Raw genomic sequence first — 17051 nt, forward strand, 5'->3', positions numbered from 1 at the left:
GAAAAACCCACGGGGTCAACAGTGTGTGATGTCATTCATTGTATCTCACACAATATAAAATCTGTAACGGTTTAAGATGATATGAAACAGAACCTGTGTCACAAATTCACACAAATTACATAAAAGTGGCTGATTCGCTGTGAAACAGCTCATGACTGATCTATAGATTACAAAACTGAATTTCAGCCTTGGTACTACCAGTACTGACAAGAACCAATCTCATGATTTGCTCATAGAGGTGTCATCTCAGTCTATCCACAGCCTCTCTACAGTACGTTGGCCTCACAGGAGCCAGGCTGCAGAATCTGCAGAGTCACAACCAGTCTGACAACTTTTCTAAACCAGGGGTAGAACAAGGCGTAGATTATAGGGTTTAGACAGGAGTTAAAACTGAAGAGATATATCACAAAGGTTGCAGATGAAGTATTGATCAAGTTGTCTCCTGCAAGAGTAACACCATAATATGGACAGAAACACATTAGAAACACAACTACAAGAACACCAAGAGTCCTGGCTGCTTTCAGCTCAGATTTCTTTGTGGTTAGAGTCACTGAGCTCTGCAGTGTGACAGCTGTGATGTGAGAGCGCATGGCACGAGCCTGAGACACAGCCACCACAAACACTCTCATGTACAGAACTACGATGATGATAATGGGAAGAATAAAGGTCAGAACAAGGTCAACAGTTCCTGCTGTAAAGTCAATGATAAGCACACATTCTCCATAACATGAAGAGTGTCTGTTTGGATGAGTCAGGTCGTCCTTTAAGAATAGACTGTTGTAGAAAACAGAGCAGAACCAACACAGACAAACACAGAGTTGAACTCTCCTCTCAGTGACTCTGCTGGTGTAATGCAGAGGGTCACAAATAGCTACATAACGGTCGACTGATATCAGCACCATGTCTCCTACTGATGTGGAAGTAATGGTGTAGGACATAAAAATATACACAGAACACATCACATCACCAAATAACCAGCAGTCTGTGTTCATGAAGATGTCAAGTGGCATCAACAGGAGGCCGACGAGGAAGTCTGAGAAAGCCAGAGAGAGGAGGAGGATGTTAGTGGGTGTGTGGAGCTGCCTGGAGAAGAAGAGAAGAATATCTGTAATTAAACAAGGCCTCACGAGTGACAACACAAAGCATCTACCAGTAAACCATAACAGTAAAGCATAGACTATTCAGTCTACTTAAACTGTGATACAATATGCATTCTTCTGAAATGTTTGCCTGAAGTGGGAGATTGAGATGATGACGAGCAGATTAAGAGCTACAGTCAGAACAGAGATGGAGGACCACACACTGTGAAGGATCACAGCTTCATTCCAAAGAGATGGTTGCTTCCTGCAGGAGGTGTTGAGGAGGTGTGGAAAGCAGAGCTCTGCTCCATCGGCAGCCTCCATCCTCAGAGAGCTGCAGCTCTGACAACTCTCTCAACAACACTTACTTATGAAGCCAGACTCTCAGTGGCCCTCAATTATCAAATTGCGTAGGACCTGGTGTAGATTAGCAGTCCTCACCCTCGTCCCTACGTCACCACATGCACGCGCATCCCTTGGCTGCACACACAGAGAGGACCGCCCCTTTATGCCATTCTCTCTCCTCATTGAATAAAGGTTGTAGGATACAAGGAAAGTTTTCTCCTCGGCTTACAGCAGAGTAGAGTGACTGACAGACCCGTGTTTCAGATGGAAGATATAACTATTTAAGACTTATATTAACACAAACATTCAGCACATTCGGCTTACTGCTGCTTTAAAAGACTTTCCATTTCACCGGTGCCATGCACGTTTCAACCATGAGTGGGTTTTACACAGCCAAGTCAGATCTTCACCAATCAAATTTGCTGTTCTCTTCACCTTTAAATGGTTACATGCTGTCATTCTGACAGACATAGCACAATTCCGACATCCCACCATTTAGACATCCCACCACCTCAACATATCACCATTTAGACATACCACCATTCCGACATCACCACTCCGACATACCACCATAGATTCTGGTGTAAATATCATAAGCAACAAGTGCCACATGATTTGATGATTTGATGTGATTCACGTTTGATAAATGAGGGCCAGTGACTCTCTCTACAAGAAAACGTCCCAGTGGCACTCAAGCAGAACTGCAGATGGTGGACAAATCTTCATGTTCTTTTTCCCACAGACATGAGTGAGCCTTGTCTACAACACACTACTATATTTTCTTATGAAAACACTTCTCTTCTGCCAGGTCCCTACCTCCTGATGAAAACTACAGCAAAGTCTTAGGGCCCAAAAACAGCATTTCTAACACACCTGTCTTTGCTGTTCCCCATTAATAACCTTTTTACAACATTTGAGTTGCATAGAGGACCATCGGTTTCCTTGTTACACTGGTTTGCATTTGCCCTGTGGATGCTGCTACTCATCTGAAACGTGGCATACCCTGTCCCTGTCCATTCTGATTAAAGCGTTTGAACTGCTTCTCTGTTGTGGAGCATTTAAGTCCACACACACACACCTGTTACAGTACAATCTGGCCAACTATGGATGTACAACATGATCACTGGGTCATCTTGAGATGATAGAGGACATCCTTGAGAGGCGCAAGACCTTAATGACCAACACTGTGTCTCATTGTCCCTGTCTGTTTATTATCTACCCCATGAGATCAAATAAATCTCATAAATTAAGTTCTTTGATATACAACGGAATGTCTTAAGTCTGGAATTTTTTATGGCCAGCATGGTTTTCAGAAGAAGCGTTTATGATCAATAGTAACCACCAAAAGACAGGCTGCAACATGACAAGAGGTCCTAGCAATGTATCTCTCAATGAATTAGTTAATCTAACCAATTACGAGAAATTTTGATGTGTTGCTGCAGAATATCCGACAGTAATTTACTGGCAATGACTGCACTAACCACAGCCAATACCTGAATATCCAAAGACTTGCACTAACCAGAACCATCCACCCATTTACTTTCTGCAATTAATCTGTGGCCAGGTCACAGTAGCAATGGGTTAAAGGTGTAAGGGCTTGAACCCTAAAACTTGTACTCCCAATATCTCCCTGATATACAGTAACTAGGTCTCCAGACTTTAAACTCTTGGTTTGTTGGGTTCAGTTGTGTTCTTTCCAGTGCCCAACAACATCCAAGTCAGGCTCAGCAGTGTTAGTTTAAGGCAGGATGGCTTACCCGTGCGTTCTAAAGGCATTTTCCAGGACCTTCTCACACTTGTCTCCTACCCAGGATTTTGAATCAGTAATCACCAACGTTGAAATTTGTGAAACAAGTAAACTTAAAAGACATTCCATTTCACCAGTGCAATGCACGTTTCAACCATGAGTGGGTTTTACACAGCCTTCTCCTCACCTTTAAATGGTTACATGCTGTCATTCTGACATCCCACCATTAGACATAGACATCCCACCACTCCGATATCCCATCATTCTGACATACCACCATTTAGACATACCACCACTCTGACATACCACCACTTTGACATCCCACCACTCCGACATACCACCATTTCAACACAGTCTCACCCCTTTTCGTCAGACGCTTGGCGCTTGGTCAGTGCCCCCTGGCGTCAAGAACCTGACGTCGAGGGGGTACCCTTGATGGGACGTCCATAGACTTGAATGCAAATCCCTCATCTTCGTATTCTGACTAAGCGGGTCCTCTGTTAACTTGATTGCAAATCCCTCATATGCGGATTTTTGACGAAGTGGGTTAGATTTATGGCAGCTTTTTATATATATATATATATATATATATACATATATAAACTCATTAATTTCACCTTGGTATCTTTATATTACGTGGCTCATTGATGCTTATTCAAAGAAAACGTAGTAAAAACTTGTAGACTTGTATATAAATAAAAAGAAATTGTAAATTATAATCATTCCTTTATCAAGATAGGATATGAAATCAATACCTCCGGCGCCAGCACTGGACACAGCTGCGCCACTGGGAGTGTCTACAACGCAATGACAACACCTTAAAGTGTGTAGGCCTATGTCTATACTGTGCTGACACAAAGTGGAAATCAAGCCATGTTGATTTAATTCAGCAAAATGTGAATAACAGTGAGGAATCAGAACAAGAAAGCTCTTTTTGAACAAAGTCCAAATGATTCAAGTTAACTCAAGTCAAATATATTTTTTTTTTATTCCAGAAAACAACCTTTCCTTCCCCCCATTCTCCCCCCTCCTCCCTCCTAGGAAGCTGAGCTTATAATATAGTGTTCGTACTGTAGCATGAGGAGGGGTATTGTTTGTGCAAAATTTCCTGACTCTCTGACCTTTGGAAGGTTCGAGAGGAACATTTTCGGCAGATTTGAGTTCACATTTACAAGTCTTTTTGTCAACAGCTCACAACGCTAAGATCTAAGAGGCTAAATTGTAAATAAGTTCACCAGGGGGCTTACCCATCCACTGTAGTAATTTTTATGCACAGCTCCACTACTTCCTGAACTTTAGCCAGCGCTCTATTTCCTGTTTTACATTGGACAAACTGATTAATCAGGTGTGTCTGACGACCTCTTAACAATGGTCAGATACACCTGGATTAATCAGTTTGTCCAATAATGTAAGACAGGAAATAAAGGAGCTGGTTTAAGATCAGAATCAGATTATAGGGTTCAGACAGGCGTTCAAACAATATAAACAGAACATAAAACCATTATTGGCAATACTGAATGTGACTTTCTCTGAAAGTGAAAAACCATAATATGGACAGAAACACATTAGAAACACAACTACAAGAACACCAAGAGTCCTGGCTGCTTTCAGCTCAGATTTCTTTGTGGTTAGAGTCACTGAGCTCTGCAGTGTGACAGCTGTGATGTGAGAGCGCATGGCACGAGCCTGAGACACAGCCACCACAAACACTCTCATGTACAGAACTACGATGATGGTGGTGGGGAAAATGAAGCTCACAACAAGATCAATAGGAGTTATGGAGGGGTTAATGTAATAGAAACATTCTCCATAGCAGGAATTATACCTGCCTGGTTGAGCCAGTTCATCCTTGAAACAGAAACTGCTGTAGAAACCAGCACAGAACCAACACAGACATACAGTGGGTACTAGTTTCATTTGGACGATTTCACGCGAGATTCACGTGTGACTCACAGGAGAGTCACGCGGATTTTTTGTGGCGGAGTAATTGTGTTTTCACCAGAAGCTGCAATGTGCCCAAACAACCGCCAGGTGGCATCTGTGAGCAGCAGGACGCCTCCATAAGACAGCAGCACGGAGCAGTGAACATGAAGGGGGAATGCAATATAATAATAATACAGTATAGTTAGGGCTGGGCGATAAAACGATAACGATATATATCGCGATATAACTTTACTCAATAGCAATATGAAACGTGGTCGATAGAAAGTCGATAGGTTTCATTCATTCATGTTTTGAAACAGCCAATGAAAACGAGAGTTGCGCCGCGCTGAACCACTGGCTGAGCCAGCAGGTTAGGTTGACACAGCACAGGAAGACTGTACACAGCACAACAACACGTGTTAATGTTTGGACTGCTGCAGCCTGGCGTCAGCAGCGGGGCATCGCCAGTAAAGAGAGAGAGAGAGGAGTGTTGCCTCGAAAGAAAAAATGGAGGAGAACGAGTGACCGCGAAAATACGTGGTACGTCATGTTTACATTAACCCAGATTGATTGAACTCTAATACAGTACTGTAAACAACCCTAAACTTTAACCACGGAGACAGCAGGCAGTCGGAGCGGCTCGCCGTCACACATCAAAGGGAGCGCAGTCACGGCGTGACAGCTCTGCTGCTGCTGTTGCTGCTGCTGCCGCTGCCGCTGCCGCTGCCGCCGCTGCCGCTGCTGCTCACACCAGAGCGACACTGTTCAGCTGTGCCGACCTAAACACTGGCCACTTGCGAAGCAAACGCTAACCGCGGCGATTTCTCTTCCTATTTCTTTTTCAGCCGGGTTTAGGCTGAGAATGATCGCTAATTAACGGACCACGTCAGGTCCGGGTTTCACGTCCGTTTCTAACTGTAGCAGCAGCAGAGAGATGGAGCAGCTCCTGTATGGGGAGCCTGGCTCTGGTCTGACCTAACTCCTGTCTGATGTAATGTTAAAGAACGCCTGAACAGCGGAGTGATAATGTCTGTAAAAAGACCCAGTGCTGTTGTACTGTAGCCTATATCAGCACTCCTGTATGTCTCTTGTCCAATCAAATTATTTGGTTGAAACTAACTGTATATAATACCAGTTTTATTTATCTGAAACTGTTATTAGGCTACTCATTGCTTTTATATGTTAATCATTACATCTGAAATGTTCAATTTTTCACGAAAAATAAATATTTAAATCAGAAATAACCTTCTGATATCTTCAAATCTCACTTGTGAGTATGATGGAACATTTAGGCTTGACAAAAACAGTGACTTGAGTCCTATCGTGATATATATCGATATCGACTGATATGAAAAAAATTATCGTGATAGGATTTTTTCTCATATCGCCCAGCCCTAAGTATAGTTTTTCAATGAGAAAAATGGGACGACGGCAGCTACAGTATACGTCTCACTCTCTTTTATCGATCCTCAGTCTTGTCAGCTCCAAACACACCCGTCTGTGTTTTTAAAATGAGCCAACTACTGTACAGTAGTGCCGCAGATTTCTCACTCCCCACCTTGTTTGATTGAGTGTTGCTGGATGATTTCTCGTGAATGAACGGGCAAGAGCTTATGTCACTTTCGGGCTGGGCGATACAACATAGGATAACCTGAAATAACTTTTCCTCGATAGAGATAGGCTACAAGACGCGGCCGATACAAAGTTGATAGGTTTCATTCATCCATGTTTTGACTGTGTGTGCCGAGCGGACCCGTTTAGAGAGACACGCGTCTGTATGGGACAGGCTTTTATTTAATTTAGAACAAACCTTATGCTCAGCAAAAATGGAAAATATATAGTCTAATATAATAAAATGGTTCTGTTGTTTGAAACAGCACACACTGAAGCATCAGAGCACAATCTGCGTCAGACCAGCCCCGTGCAGCCTCTACGCGCTCAAACAACACAAAAAAGAAGTCTGGATCCCGTTCATTGAACGGCGGCACCCACCGCAGATTACTTATGTCGAGGGGACAAGACGAACCGGCCTTCGCCGACTTCTGCCGGATGTGCTCCAACTCCAGCTGTGTTCTCGCCTCCAACTCATGTTTTGCTCTATCATGCTCCAGCTGCATCCTCATGAGCTCCTTTTGCTCCTCAAACGTGAGCTCGGGCCGCTGGGACAACACCCCAGCAAGCAGCGGAGGAGCATCTACCTTTGCCTCCCCAAACAATCCACGCGCAGACAAAGCAGAGACAACAGCTGCTTTAATGTTGTCCTTGACACGTCTATCACCCTGCACTTCCACAGCATAATGCTCCGCAGTAAGAGCCATCTGATCCCTGGTGCACGAGTCCAAAAAATCCAAAGAGGGAGACGCAATAAACTCCGAAATGGACTCCATTTCCAAGCCACAACAACAAATTCTCACACTTAAAACCAGGTCGAGGACTACGCGGCTCAATGTCCCGGGCGCACCGGGGCCAGAAGATTTCCCGCTATCTGCCTAACCAAAAAGTTATCTAACTCACCCCTAGTCTTCATGCGGTTACTTGCGGTGGGTAATTACGCACTGTAAACCGTTGGCACGGGGGAGCGATCTGCGAACACTCACCCGAAACCAAGGACGTGCTCCCAAGCAATGCTTCAGCCACTTTCTCCGCAACACTACCAGGACCGGACCGAGGGACCCAAAGGGGACCGCCGCTACAACCTACAAGGGAAACCCCCCAACCAGACGTAGGTGCCACAGCGACCACCGCCTGTCCCCTAACCTGCCAGCACCCACACTGGAAACAAACTGTCTCTCCCTGTCCGAGCAAACTATCCCAAACTGCCGACCCAACCATATTACTGTGCGCAAAACTCCAAACCAAACTCAAAAAAGCGGACGAGCCCCCATTTTGTCACAGCCTGGCTCAAAAAGCAGTGACAAAAGGAACAACGGAACGCAAGAGTGCCAATAAATGAAATAATTTATTAACACAAGAGTTTAACATAGACAAAATGATGAGGTGTGTTCATCTGTATAATCAGTAGTGTAAATGTGGGTGAATGGCTGCGGTGTGCCCGCTATCCCGACATCCCGCTACTCCGACATCCCTCTATTTAGACATGCCGGTATTCCGACATGTGTTTGCCTCTTTATTTTCTTTTGCCACCAGCTTTCCTGTTTGTGTAGGCTACAGTTTAGTCCTCCGTTTATGAGAGTGGCAGAGTGGCATCGGACTTGAGAATTAGTGGGCCTAATGCATAACTGTGGCTACTATTGCGCCTTTCTCTTTGCTGCTATAATAAACATTTGCTTAGGATTGTGACAAACAGGATGGAAACTGGTAAAAAACAAACGTGTATCAAAATTACAGAAATAAGTGGCAGGCAGTTTTGCTTGGCGGCAGAGGGAGAGAGCGTGAGAGCGACATGATCAGAGCAGCAGGGACATTTAGGCTACTGCTCCACAAAATGTACACAAACAGGAAAGCCGGTGGCAAAAAGAAAATTGAGGCAAACACATAAGCCGTGAGTCTCCTTCCCCTCGAGCCTTTCCCAGCTGACCCAGAGCCGGTCGCGACCGTCGTGTAGGAAATGCATCCGCCGCGGGCAATCAGCACCAGGGAGAGCTCCCCACGAGCGCTAGCCATGCTATGTTGCAGTTGGTTGTCAAGTTAACCTGTCACCTTCAGCACCACGGACAGCGCCGCAGATGAGCCGCGGAGAAACTGCAGCTGTGAGCGACTGGGCTCTGATGCGCAGCACCTGGATGATGCCACTGAGAGACAGTCACTCTCGTCAGACAGTAACTTTATTCCACCTCCGATTCCCCCTGATTTTTAGAATTGTTAACTTATAGGAAATAAAGTCTTTCTTTCTTTTTTAACTTGCAAAACCGACTCCTCCTGATATCCGCACCTCACATGCTCCACTATGACAATTACCTTTGCAGTGAGGATACGGCAGTTTTTTGCTGGTAGATTTCACAGCTGATCAGGTGGCCCTGTATCTGTTCGAATAGGCTTCTGCAGGGCTGGGACGTCCTGTTTGGTGGAGATACTTTTGAAAAGCACCCCAGGGGCATTTTAAGGGTTGGTAATATTTTATCTAGCCTATTTATTTTATTTTATTTATTTATTTATTTTGATAGAAAGTCCACGTCGTTGGAATTACAGTGAGATTCGAATTCAGACGGCTTAAAATCTTCGGCGCTGGCCATTTTGCAGCCAAAAGGCCGGCCTGAACACTGAAGTAGGCTACGTAAACCTGACACCTCACCTTTTACCTCACTATCAATAAATACATTTTGTGACATAATTTATTTATTTTATAGGAAGAAATTCGGTAAAAGGCCCATGAGATAAAATGTTATAAAAAATATTTTTTATTCATCCATCCATCCATCCATTTTCATCCGCTTATCCGAGTCCGGGTCGCGGGGGCAGCAGTCGGAGCAGGGATCCCCAGACTTCCCTCTCCCCGGACACTTCCTCCAGCTCTTCCGGGGGGACCCCAAGGCGTTCCCAGGCCAGCCGAGTGACGTAGTCACTCCAGCGTGTCCTGGGTCTTCCCCGGGGCCTCCTCCCGGTGGGGCATGCCCGGAACACCTCACGAGGGAGGCGTCCAGGGGGCATCCTATACAGGTGCCCGAGCCACCTCAGCTGGCTCCTCTCGATGTGGAGGAGCAGCGGCTCTACTCCGAGCTCCTCCCGGGTGACAGAGCTCCTCACCCTATCTCTAAGGGAGCGCCCCGCCACCCTGCGGAGGAAACTCATTTCGGCCGCTTGTATCCGGGATCCCGTTCTTTCGGTCATGACCCAGAGTTCATGACCATAGGTGAGGGTGGGAACGTAGATCGACCGGTAAATCGAGAGCTTTGCCTTTCGGCTCAGCTCCTTCTTCACCACGACGGACCGATACAATGACCGCATTACTGCGGCCGCCGCACCGATCCGCCTGTCGATCTCGCGCTCCGTTCTCCCCTCACTCGTGAACAAGACCCCAAGATACTTAAACTCCTCCACCTGAGGCAGGAACTCTCCCCCGACCTGGAGGGTGCAAGCCACCTTTTTCCGGTCGAGAACCATGGCCTCGGACTTAGAGGTGCTGATTCTCATCCCAGCTGCTTCACACTCGGCTGCAAACCGCCCCAGTGCATGCTGAAGGTCCTGGCTCGAGGGAGCCAACAAGACCACATCATCTGCAAAAAGCAGAGATGAAATCAAGTGGCTCCCGAACCGTACCCCCTCCGGCCCTTGGCTGCGCCTAGAAATTCTGTCCATATAAATAATGAACAGAACCGGTGACAAAGGGCAGCCCTGCCGGAGTCCAACACGCACCGGGAACAGGTCTGACTTACTGCCGGCAATGCGAACCAAGCTCCTGCTCCGGTCATACAGGGACCGTACAGCCCTCAGCAGAGGGCCTCCGACCCCATACTCTCGGAGCACCTCCCACAGGATGCCACGTGGGACACGGTCGAAAGCCTTCTCCAAGTCCACAAAACACATGTGGACTGGTTGGGCAAACTCCCATGCACCCTCGAGCAGCCTGCGGAGGGTGTAGAGCTGGTCCAGCGTTCCACGGCCAGGACGAAAACCGCATTGTTCCTCCTGAATCCGAGGTTCGACTATCGGCCGAATTCTCCTCTCCAGCACCCTGGAATAGACTTTCCCCGGGAGGCTGAGGAGTGTGATCCCCCGGTAGTTGGAACACACCCTCCGGTCCCCCTTTTTGAAGAGAGGGACCACCACCCCGGTCTGCCAGTCCAGAGGCACTGTCCCCGACTGCCATGCGATGCTGCAGAGGCGTGTCAGCCACGACAGCCCCGCAACATCCAGAGACTTGAGGTACTCAGGGCGGATCTCATCCACCCCCGGTGCCTTGCCACCGAGGAGCTTCCGGACTACCTCAGTGACTTCAGCTTGGGTGATGAATGAATCAACCTCTGAATCCTCAGCCTCTGCTTCCTCGACGGAAGGCGTGTCAGTGGGATTGAGGAGATCCTCGAAGTATTCCTTCCACCGTCCGACGATATCCCCAGTCGAGGTCAACAGCTCCCCTCCTCCACTGTAAACAGTGTTGGCGGAGCACTGCTTCCCCCTCCTGAGGCGTCGGATGGTTTGCCAGAATTTCCTCGAGGCCGACCGGTAGTCCTCCTCCATGGCCTCCGCGAACTTTTCCCAGACCCGAGTTTTTGCTTCCGCGACCGCCCGGGCTGCCGTCCGCTTGGCCTGCCGGTACCCGTCAGCTGCCTCGGGAGTCCCCCGAGCTAGCCAGGCTCGGTAGGACTCCTTCTTCAGCTTGACGGCATCCCTTACTTCTGGTGTCCACCACCGGGTTCGGGGATTACCGCCACGACAAGCACCGGAGACCTTACGGCCACAGCTCCGGACGGCCGCGTCAACAATGGAAGTGGAGAACATGGTCCATTCAGACTCAATGTCTCCGGCCCCCCTCGGAATCCGGTCAAAGCTCTCCCGGAGGTGGGAGTTGAAGACCTCCCTGACAGGGGATTCTGCCAGACGTTCCCAGCAGACCCTCACGATACGCTTGGGTCTGCCAAGTCTGACCAGCTTCCTCCCCTGCCAGCGGATCCAACTCACCACCAGGTGGTGATCAGTTGACAGCTCAGCCCCTCTCTTAACCCGAGTGTCCAAGACATACGGCCGGAGATCAGATGACACGACTACAAAGTCGATCATTGACCTCCGGCCTAGGGTGTCCTGGTGCCACGTGCACTGATGGACACCCTTATGCTTGAACATGGTGTTCGTTATGGACAAACCGTGGCTAGCACAGAAGTCCAATAACAAAACACCGCTCGGGTTCAGATCGGGGAGGCCGTTCCTCCCAATCACACCTCTCCAGGTAACACTGTCGCTGCCCACGTGAGCGTTGAAGTCCCCCAACAGAACGATGGAGTCCCCGGTTGGAGCACTTTCCAGCACCCCTCCCAGGGCCTCCAGGAAGGCCGGGTACTCTGCACTGCCGTTCGGCCCGTAGGCCGAGACAACAGTGAGAGACCTATCCCCGACCCGAAGGCGCAGGGAAACGACCCTCTCGTTCAGTGGGGAGAACTCCAACACATGGCGGCTGAGCTGGGGGGCTATGAGCAAGCCCACACCAGCTCGCCGCCTCTCACCATGGGCAACTCCAGAGTGGAAGAGAGTCCAGCCTCTCTCAAGGAGTTGGGTTCCAGAGCCCAGGCTGTGCGTGGAGGTGAGCCCGACTATCTCTAGTCGATACCTCTCAGCCTCCCGCACGAGCTCAGGCTCTTTCCCCCCCAGCGAGGTGACATTCCATGTCCCTAAAGCCAGAGTCGTTGTCCGGGGATTGGGTCGCCGGGGCCCCCGCCCACGGCTGCCACCCAAAACACACGGCACCGGCCCCTCATGGTCCTTCCTGCGGGTGGTGGGCCTACTGGAAGGCGGGCCCACGTCGCTCCTTCGGGCTGGGCCCGGCCGGGTCCCGTGGGCGGAGACCCGGCCACCAGGCGCTCGCCTGCGAGCCCCAACCCCAGGCCTGGCTCCAGGGTGGGGCCCCGGTGACGCCGATCCGGGCGACGTGAACGTCCTTGATATTGTTCCACTCATAAGGGGTTTTGGAACCGCTCTTAGTCTGACCCGTCACCTAGGACCTGTTTGCCTTGGGAGACCCTACCAGGGGCATTAAGCCCCGGACAACATAGCTCCCAGGATCATTCGGGTGCTCAAACCCCTCCACCACGGTAAGGTGGCGGTTCAAGGCGGTTCAATAAAGTTTTTTTTATTTGATTTCATGGGGTGCTATGTCACCACTAGGGGGAGCTGAAGCACCTGCAAGCCCCTCGTTGGCGCCAAAAGCCACATGTGTCAAAATTCCATTATAGCCAAACTCAGTAGAGAGAAGATGGCATACATGCAAATAGGTCATCGCCACGGGGGCAAATGCCTTATATTGGAGGCCTACAGATTCATGAGAAATAAAACCCGGAATGATGTAAGCTACTGGCGTTGCGCCCAAACCGGGTGCAATGTGTATTTAAAAACAAATGCATTTGATGTGCACGAGGACGATCCGCACATCAATGTCCTCACCCAGCCAGGGCAACATGGGCATGAGGCAGAGGCGGATTTGGTGGCGACCTCTGCTCTCATAGAGCAAATGCTTTTGCAGGTGGCTGCCGACCCGACCCGAAAGAGGATATATGACCAGGTAAAGTCAAATATATTGGTAAAGCACAGTATCATATGGTGGTTATTCAAAGTGCTTTAGATGGGCTAATAGCCTAACATGCTAGCTACATGACTACAGAGGAAACCGCTTATAGTGATCACGTTGGTCCAGAGTCAATTTGATCACTATAAGCGGTTGATTAGCCTACTATAACCGATTTTTTTATTATTTCAGTTAATTTTTTATGCAGAACATCATCTAAATGCCATTTGTATAGTTTTTCAATGAGAAAAATGTAACAAAAAAGCCGAAAATCTATTTGTGACGTCGATGTAAAGTGGATCTGTTTCATTCATCCATGTTTTGACACCAACACCAACAGCTAGTGATAATGAATTGCGCCGCACCAGCCAGGTGACACACAGCACAAGAAGACACGGCGCGGCGACATGTGCGGGCTGCTGCAGCAGTGCACGTCAAAGGGTCACCGCCGAAAATACAATAAATATACTACACGTAGTTTGGTTTTTGCGCATGTTTTCATTCATAAAATGACCAAAATGAACACTATAAGCGGATTTCTTGATCACTATAAAGAAATTATTTAAACAGCATTTGTATAGAAATGATTCTGTCCCAAGCCTTTTGGTCCATATGCGGTTGATTAGCCTACTATATCCGTGATCGTTTCCACTGTACATTATTTTCTTCATACTGCTCCAAGTCGCTTTGAACAAGACATAAACCATAACTTTATTAAACCAGGTCCTGGCCCAGGCCGCGGATGTGGCGGCTATGCCCCCATTCGAGTCTGTGCGGTCTAGGCTTGAGAGGAAGAGGGCCAGCCTCATGCCCCCCATCCCTGGCAACCTGCAGGAGGTGGCCGTGGAGGGCGAATGGGCTTTAACGTGGAACGGCGATGATTTCCTGTCCAAGCACCATGCCATCCATGGGTTTCTGGTGTTCACCACAGAGGATAACATCACCAAGCTCGCCCAATGCCGCCAGGTTCGAATATCATAACACTTTGTTATCATTGTAATGAAATAGCCTTCTGATTTAAATGCTTTGTTTGTATTATGTTTTAGATATATATGGATGGAACGTTTAAAACGTGCCCTAGGCCGTTTTATCAATTCGTCACCATCCACGGCCTTTATTTGGATAGGACGATTACATTTGTCATGGTCCTCATGTCGGGGAAGACGGAGGCTATGTATCGGGCTGTGCTGAGGCACATTAAACGCCGTGTTCAGCGTCTAACCGGACAATGGTATGTGTGTGAGCATGCCTGTTGGCACGCTCACCCCTGGCTTCTGTACAAAGTAACAATAACCTTTATTATTATTATTATTATTATTATTTCATCTCTGACTCTCTAGATGGATGCCAGATCGAGTGACAACGGATTTCGAGATGGCAATGATGGAGGCACTGCGGGCAGAGGTGCCAACAGTCCACACCTCAGGGTGTTATTTCCACTTCTGCCACAGTCTGTGGCGCAAACTGCAGGAGCTTGGCCTGTCAGGTAAGAGGTAATTTATTAACAGGAAAATGTGTTTTTTGGTGTGAGCAATTTTGGCCATAAATACAATCGTTCATTTCTCCATCTACATTTGAGCCATAGGCATTTATTATGATACTTAAGGGATTTTTATTGATCTTGGTGACAAGATACAGTAAAATGGGGTCATCGTGTTTTATTATTATTATTATTATTATTGTTATTAACGAAATTCATGAAGAGGTGATGTAAGCCTAGCCAATCCGTCTATCATTCGTTTTTATTTTCTTTTGTTTCAATCCCGTTATGCCTACTACCAGTTTACTACTACTGCTGCTACTACTACTACTACTGCTACAACTCATAATAATAACAACAACAACAACAACAACAACAATAATAATAATGACGATGATGATAAGAATAATAATTAGAAGAAGAAGTAGCCTAGTAGGCCTAGTGTTAGGCCTACAATACAGTTATATTTTGCATAAATGTTAATACCACCCCGGACGCACTGTCCGCGGAAGCTGAGCGCGCGCCTTCTTGGGCACTTGGCTGGTTGCACTGGGAGTGTACATCTCCTCTCTATGCGCCGGTCAGACATCGACTGCAGTCGTCCATACTCGTATTCACTCGGTTTTCCACACACACACACACACACACACACACGTCATTTTAAACGTGTGTGTGTGTGCGTGTGTGTGTCTCGTGTGCAGACGCAACTAATATATATAGACGGACAAGCAACAACTTAATTAATCATCATTTAATTATTTTATTATCTCGCTTTTTCTGTGCCCGACTTCCTATGTCTGGTACTATCTGGTCTATCCAGCTTGACAGACGGCGCTCTCGGCGCGCGTGAAAAATATGACCAAGTAGGCATATCTCTTTCTTACACACTTGTCATTATTTCAGCCTTCCATCATAGATGGAATTCCACAATGGAGAGGCGCCACCCTTCGCTGTGGGTCTTCATCCGCCGGCTGAAAGACGAGCAGCGGCTGGTGGAGGCCCACTGCCAAAAAGCGGAGCGTGGCGATCCTCCTCCAGGACAGCGGAGGAAATGGAGGCAGCTGGAAGAGAGGCTTCAGCGCCTGCTGCGGCAATACCGCCGAGGGGCCAGGACACTGGATGAGTATTGGGAGCAGTGGCGGCTGGTGGTCAAATTAGTTGGGTGGGCTAATAAATAAATTATAGGCTACCCATTAAATGGTTAACACAGCAGTAGCTAAAAGTTAGGGTTATCCCAGTTCACAAAAGTAGGCCTATAGCAACTAACTAGGCCTACACACTGCATTAAGTAGAAGGGTCTAGTCCAAAAAAAAAAAAAAACACTTAATGAAGCTTAGCGAAAATTCAGACAGGAAGACTATCTCCCCACGCATGCTCACTGAGTCATTTCCTCTCTCCCACTTCCCTCTGAAACACACCCCTCAACACTCATCCTCATCCAATCACAATCCGCCACCTTCTCTCCTCCTCCAATCAGCTTTCAGCTGTCTCGTTTAAAAGTGCTCTCTCTCTACTCTCATTCAGCTGTCAACCAGCCCGCAGAAACACTGTTTTGCACATACCTGTATGGCTTTTGCTCTATTGTTGCTCTGTTGCTTCTTCGTTGCCCGCCTGAGTATGTCGGATTACGACACGGATCCACCCGAGGATTTCGATCCAAGCGGCGAGCTGTTGCTGGAGGCAATGCAGTCTCCTCAGCGCAGGAGCGCCCGGATTGCTTCCTCTCAGTCCGAGTATTTGTCCCTGATAACCCACCTGAGGTCTCAAGGAGTTTCTCCAGCCCCAGGGCTCCAGCTGTCCCAGCTACAATCGCTGGCAAGTCTGATCGCGGTTAGCGATTCCGCCGCCGCCTCTCCGGTCTCCGACGAGGACCCCGCGCCGGTTCAACGGGGCCGGAAGAGGACCAAGAAGTCAGTCGCACCTCGGGCGAAGAAGAGAGGGCGTTCGCCATCAGCCAGACGGGCAGATCCCGGCGCCATTGCTGGACCGTCTTCGGCCGCCGTCTCTGCTTTTTTCCCACAGGTTTCCAACGCTGCCGCCGCTGCCGCTGCTGCTCCTCCTCTGCAGGTGTTCAAAGTAACAATAACCTTTATTATTATTATTATTATTTCATCTCTGACTCTCTAGATGGATGCCAGATCGAGTGACAACGGATTTCGAGATGGCAATGATGGAGGTACTGCGGGCAGAGGTGCCAACAGTCCACACCTCAGGGTGTTATTTCCACTTCTGCCACAGTCTGTGGCGCAAACTGCAGGAGCTTGGCCTGTCAGGTAAGAGGTAATTTATTAACAGGAAAATGTG

At 48.1% G+C, this 17051-nt stretch overlaps 1 protein-coding gene across 4 annotated transcripts; it reads right to left on the reverse strand.

Moving 5' to 3' along the window:
* Positions 1–243: 243 nt before the first annotated feature.
* Positions 244–1403, reverse strand: LOC146965468 (trace amine-associated receptor 13c-like). Of its 4 annotated transcripts, none has more exons than XM_085764686.1 (2): positions 1317–1403; positions 244–1079 (listed from the first exon to the last, which is right to left on the reverse strand). In XM_085764686.1, the coding sequence occupies exons 1-2, from the start codon at positions 1401–1403 to the stop codon at positions 267–269; spliced, it is 900 nt and encodes a 299-aa protein (XP_085620812.1). In that variant the 3' UTR covers positions 244–266. The 4 variants fall into 4 exon arrangements, with proteins under 4 accessions (XP_085620812.1, XP_085620811.1, XP_085620810.1 ...); XM_085764685.1 differs by having other exon boundaries at positions 244–1083; positions 1297–1403; XM_085764684.1 differs by having other exon boundaries at positions 244–1083; positions 1231–1403.
* Positions 1404–17051: the final 15648 nt, after the last annotated feature.

The sequence above is a fragment of the Trachurus japonicus genome, chromosome 21 (assembly GCF_045865225.1).
Source record: "Trachurus japonicus isolate A0001 chromosome 21, Traja_1.0".
In the NCBI taxonomy this organism is placed as follows: Eukaryota; Metazoa; Chordata; class Actinopteri; order Carangiformes; family Carangidae; genus Trachurus; species Trachurus japonicus.

Coding starts and splice junctions, on each gene's coding strand:
- LOC146965468 (XM_085764683.1), bottom strand. CDS start 1,403: ATGGAGGCTGCCGATGGAGCAGAGCTCTGCTTTCCACACCTCCTCAAC. Junction 1,123..1,230: donor ATCTCAATCTCCCACTTCAG/GCAAACATTTCA, acceptor GTCACTCGTGAG/GCCTTGTTTAATTACAGATA.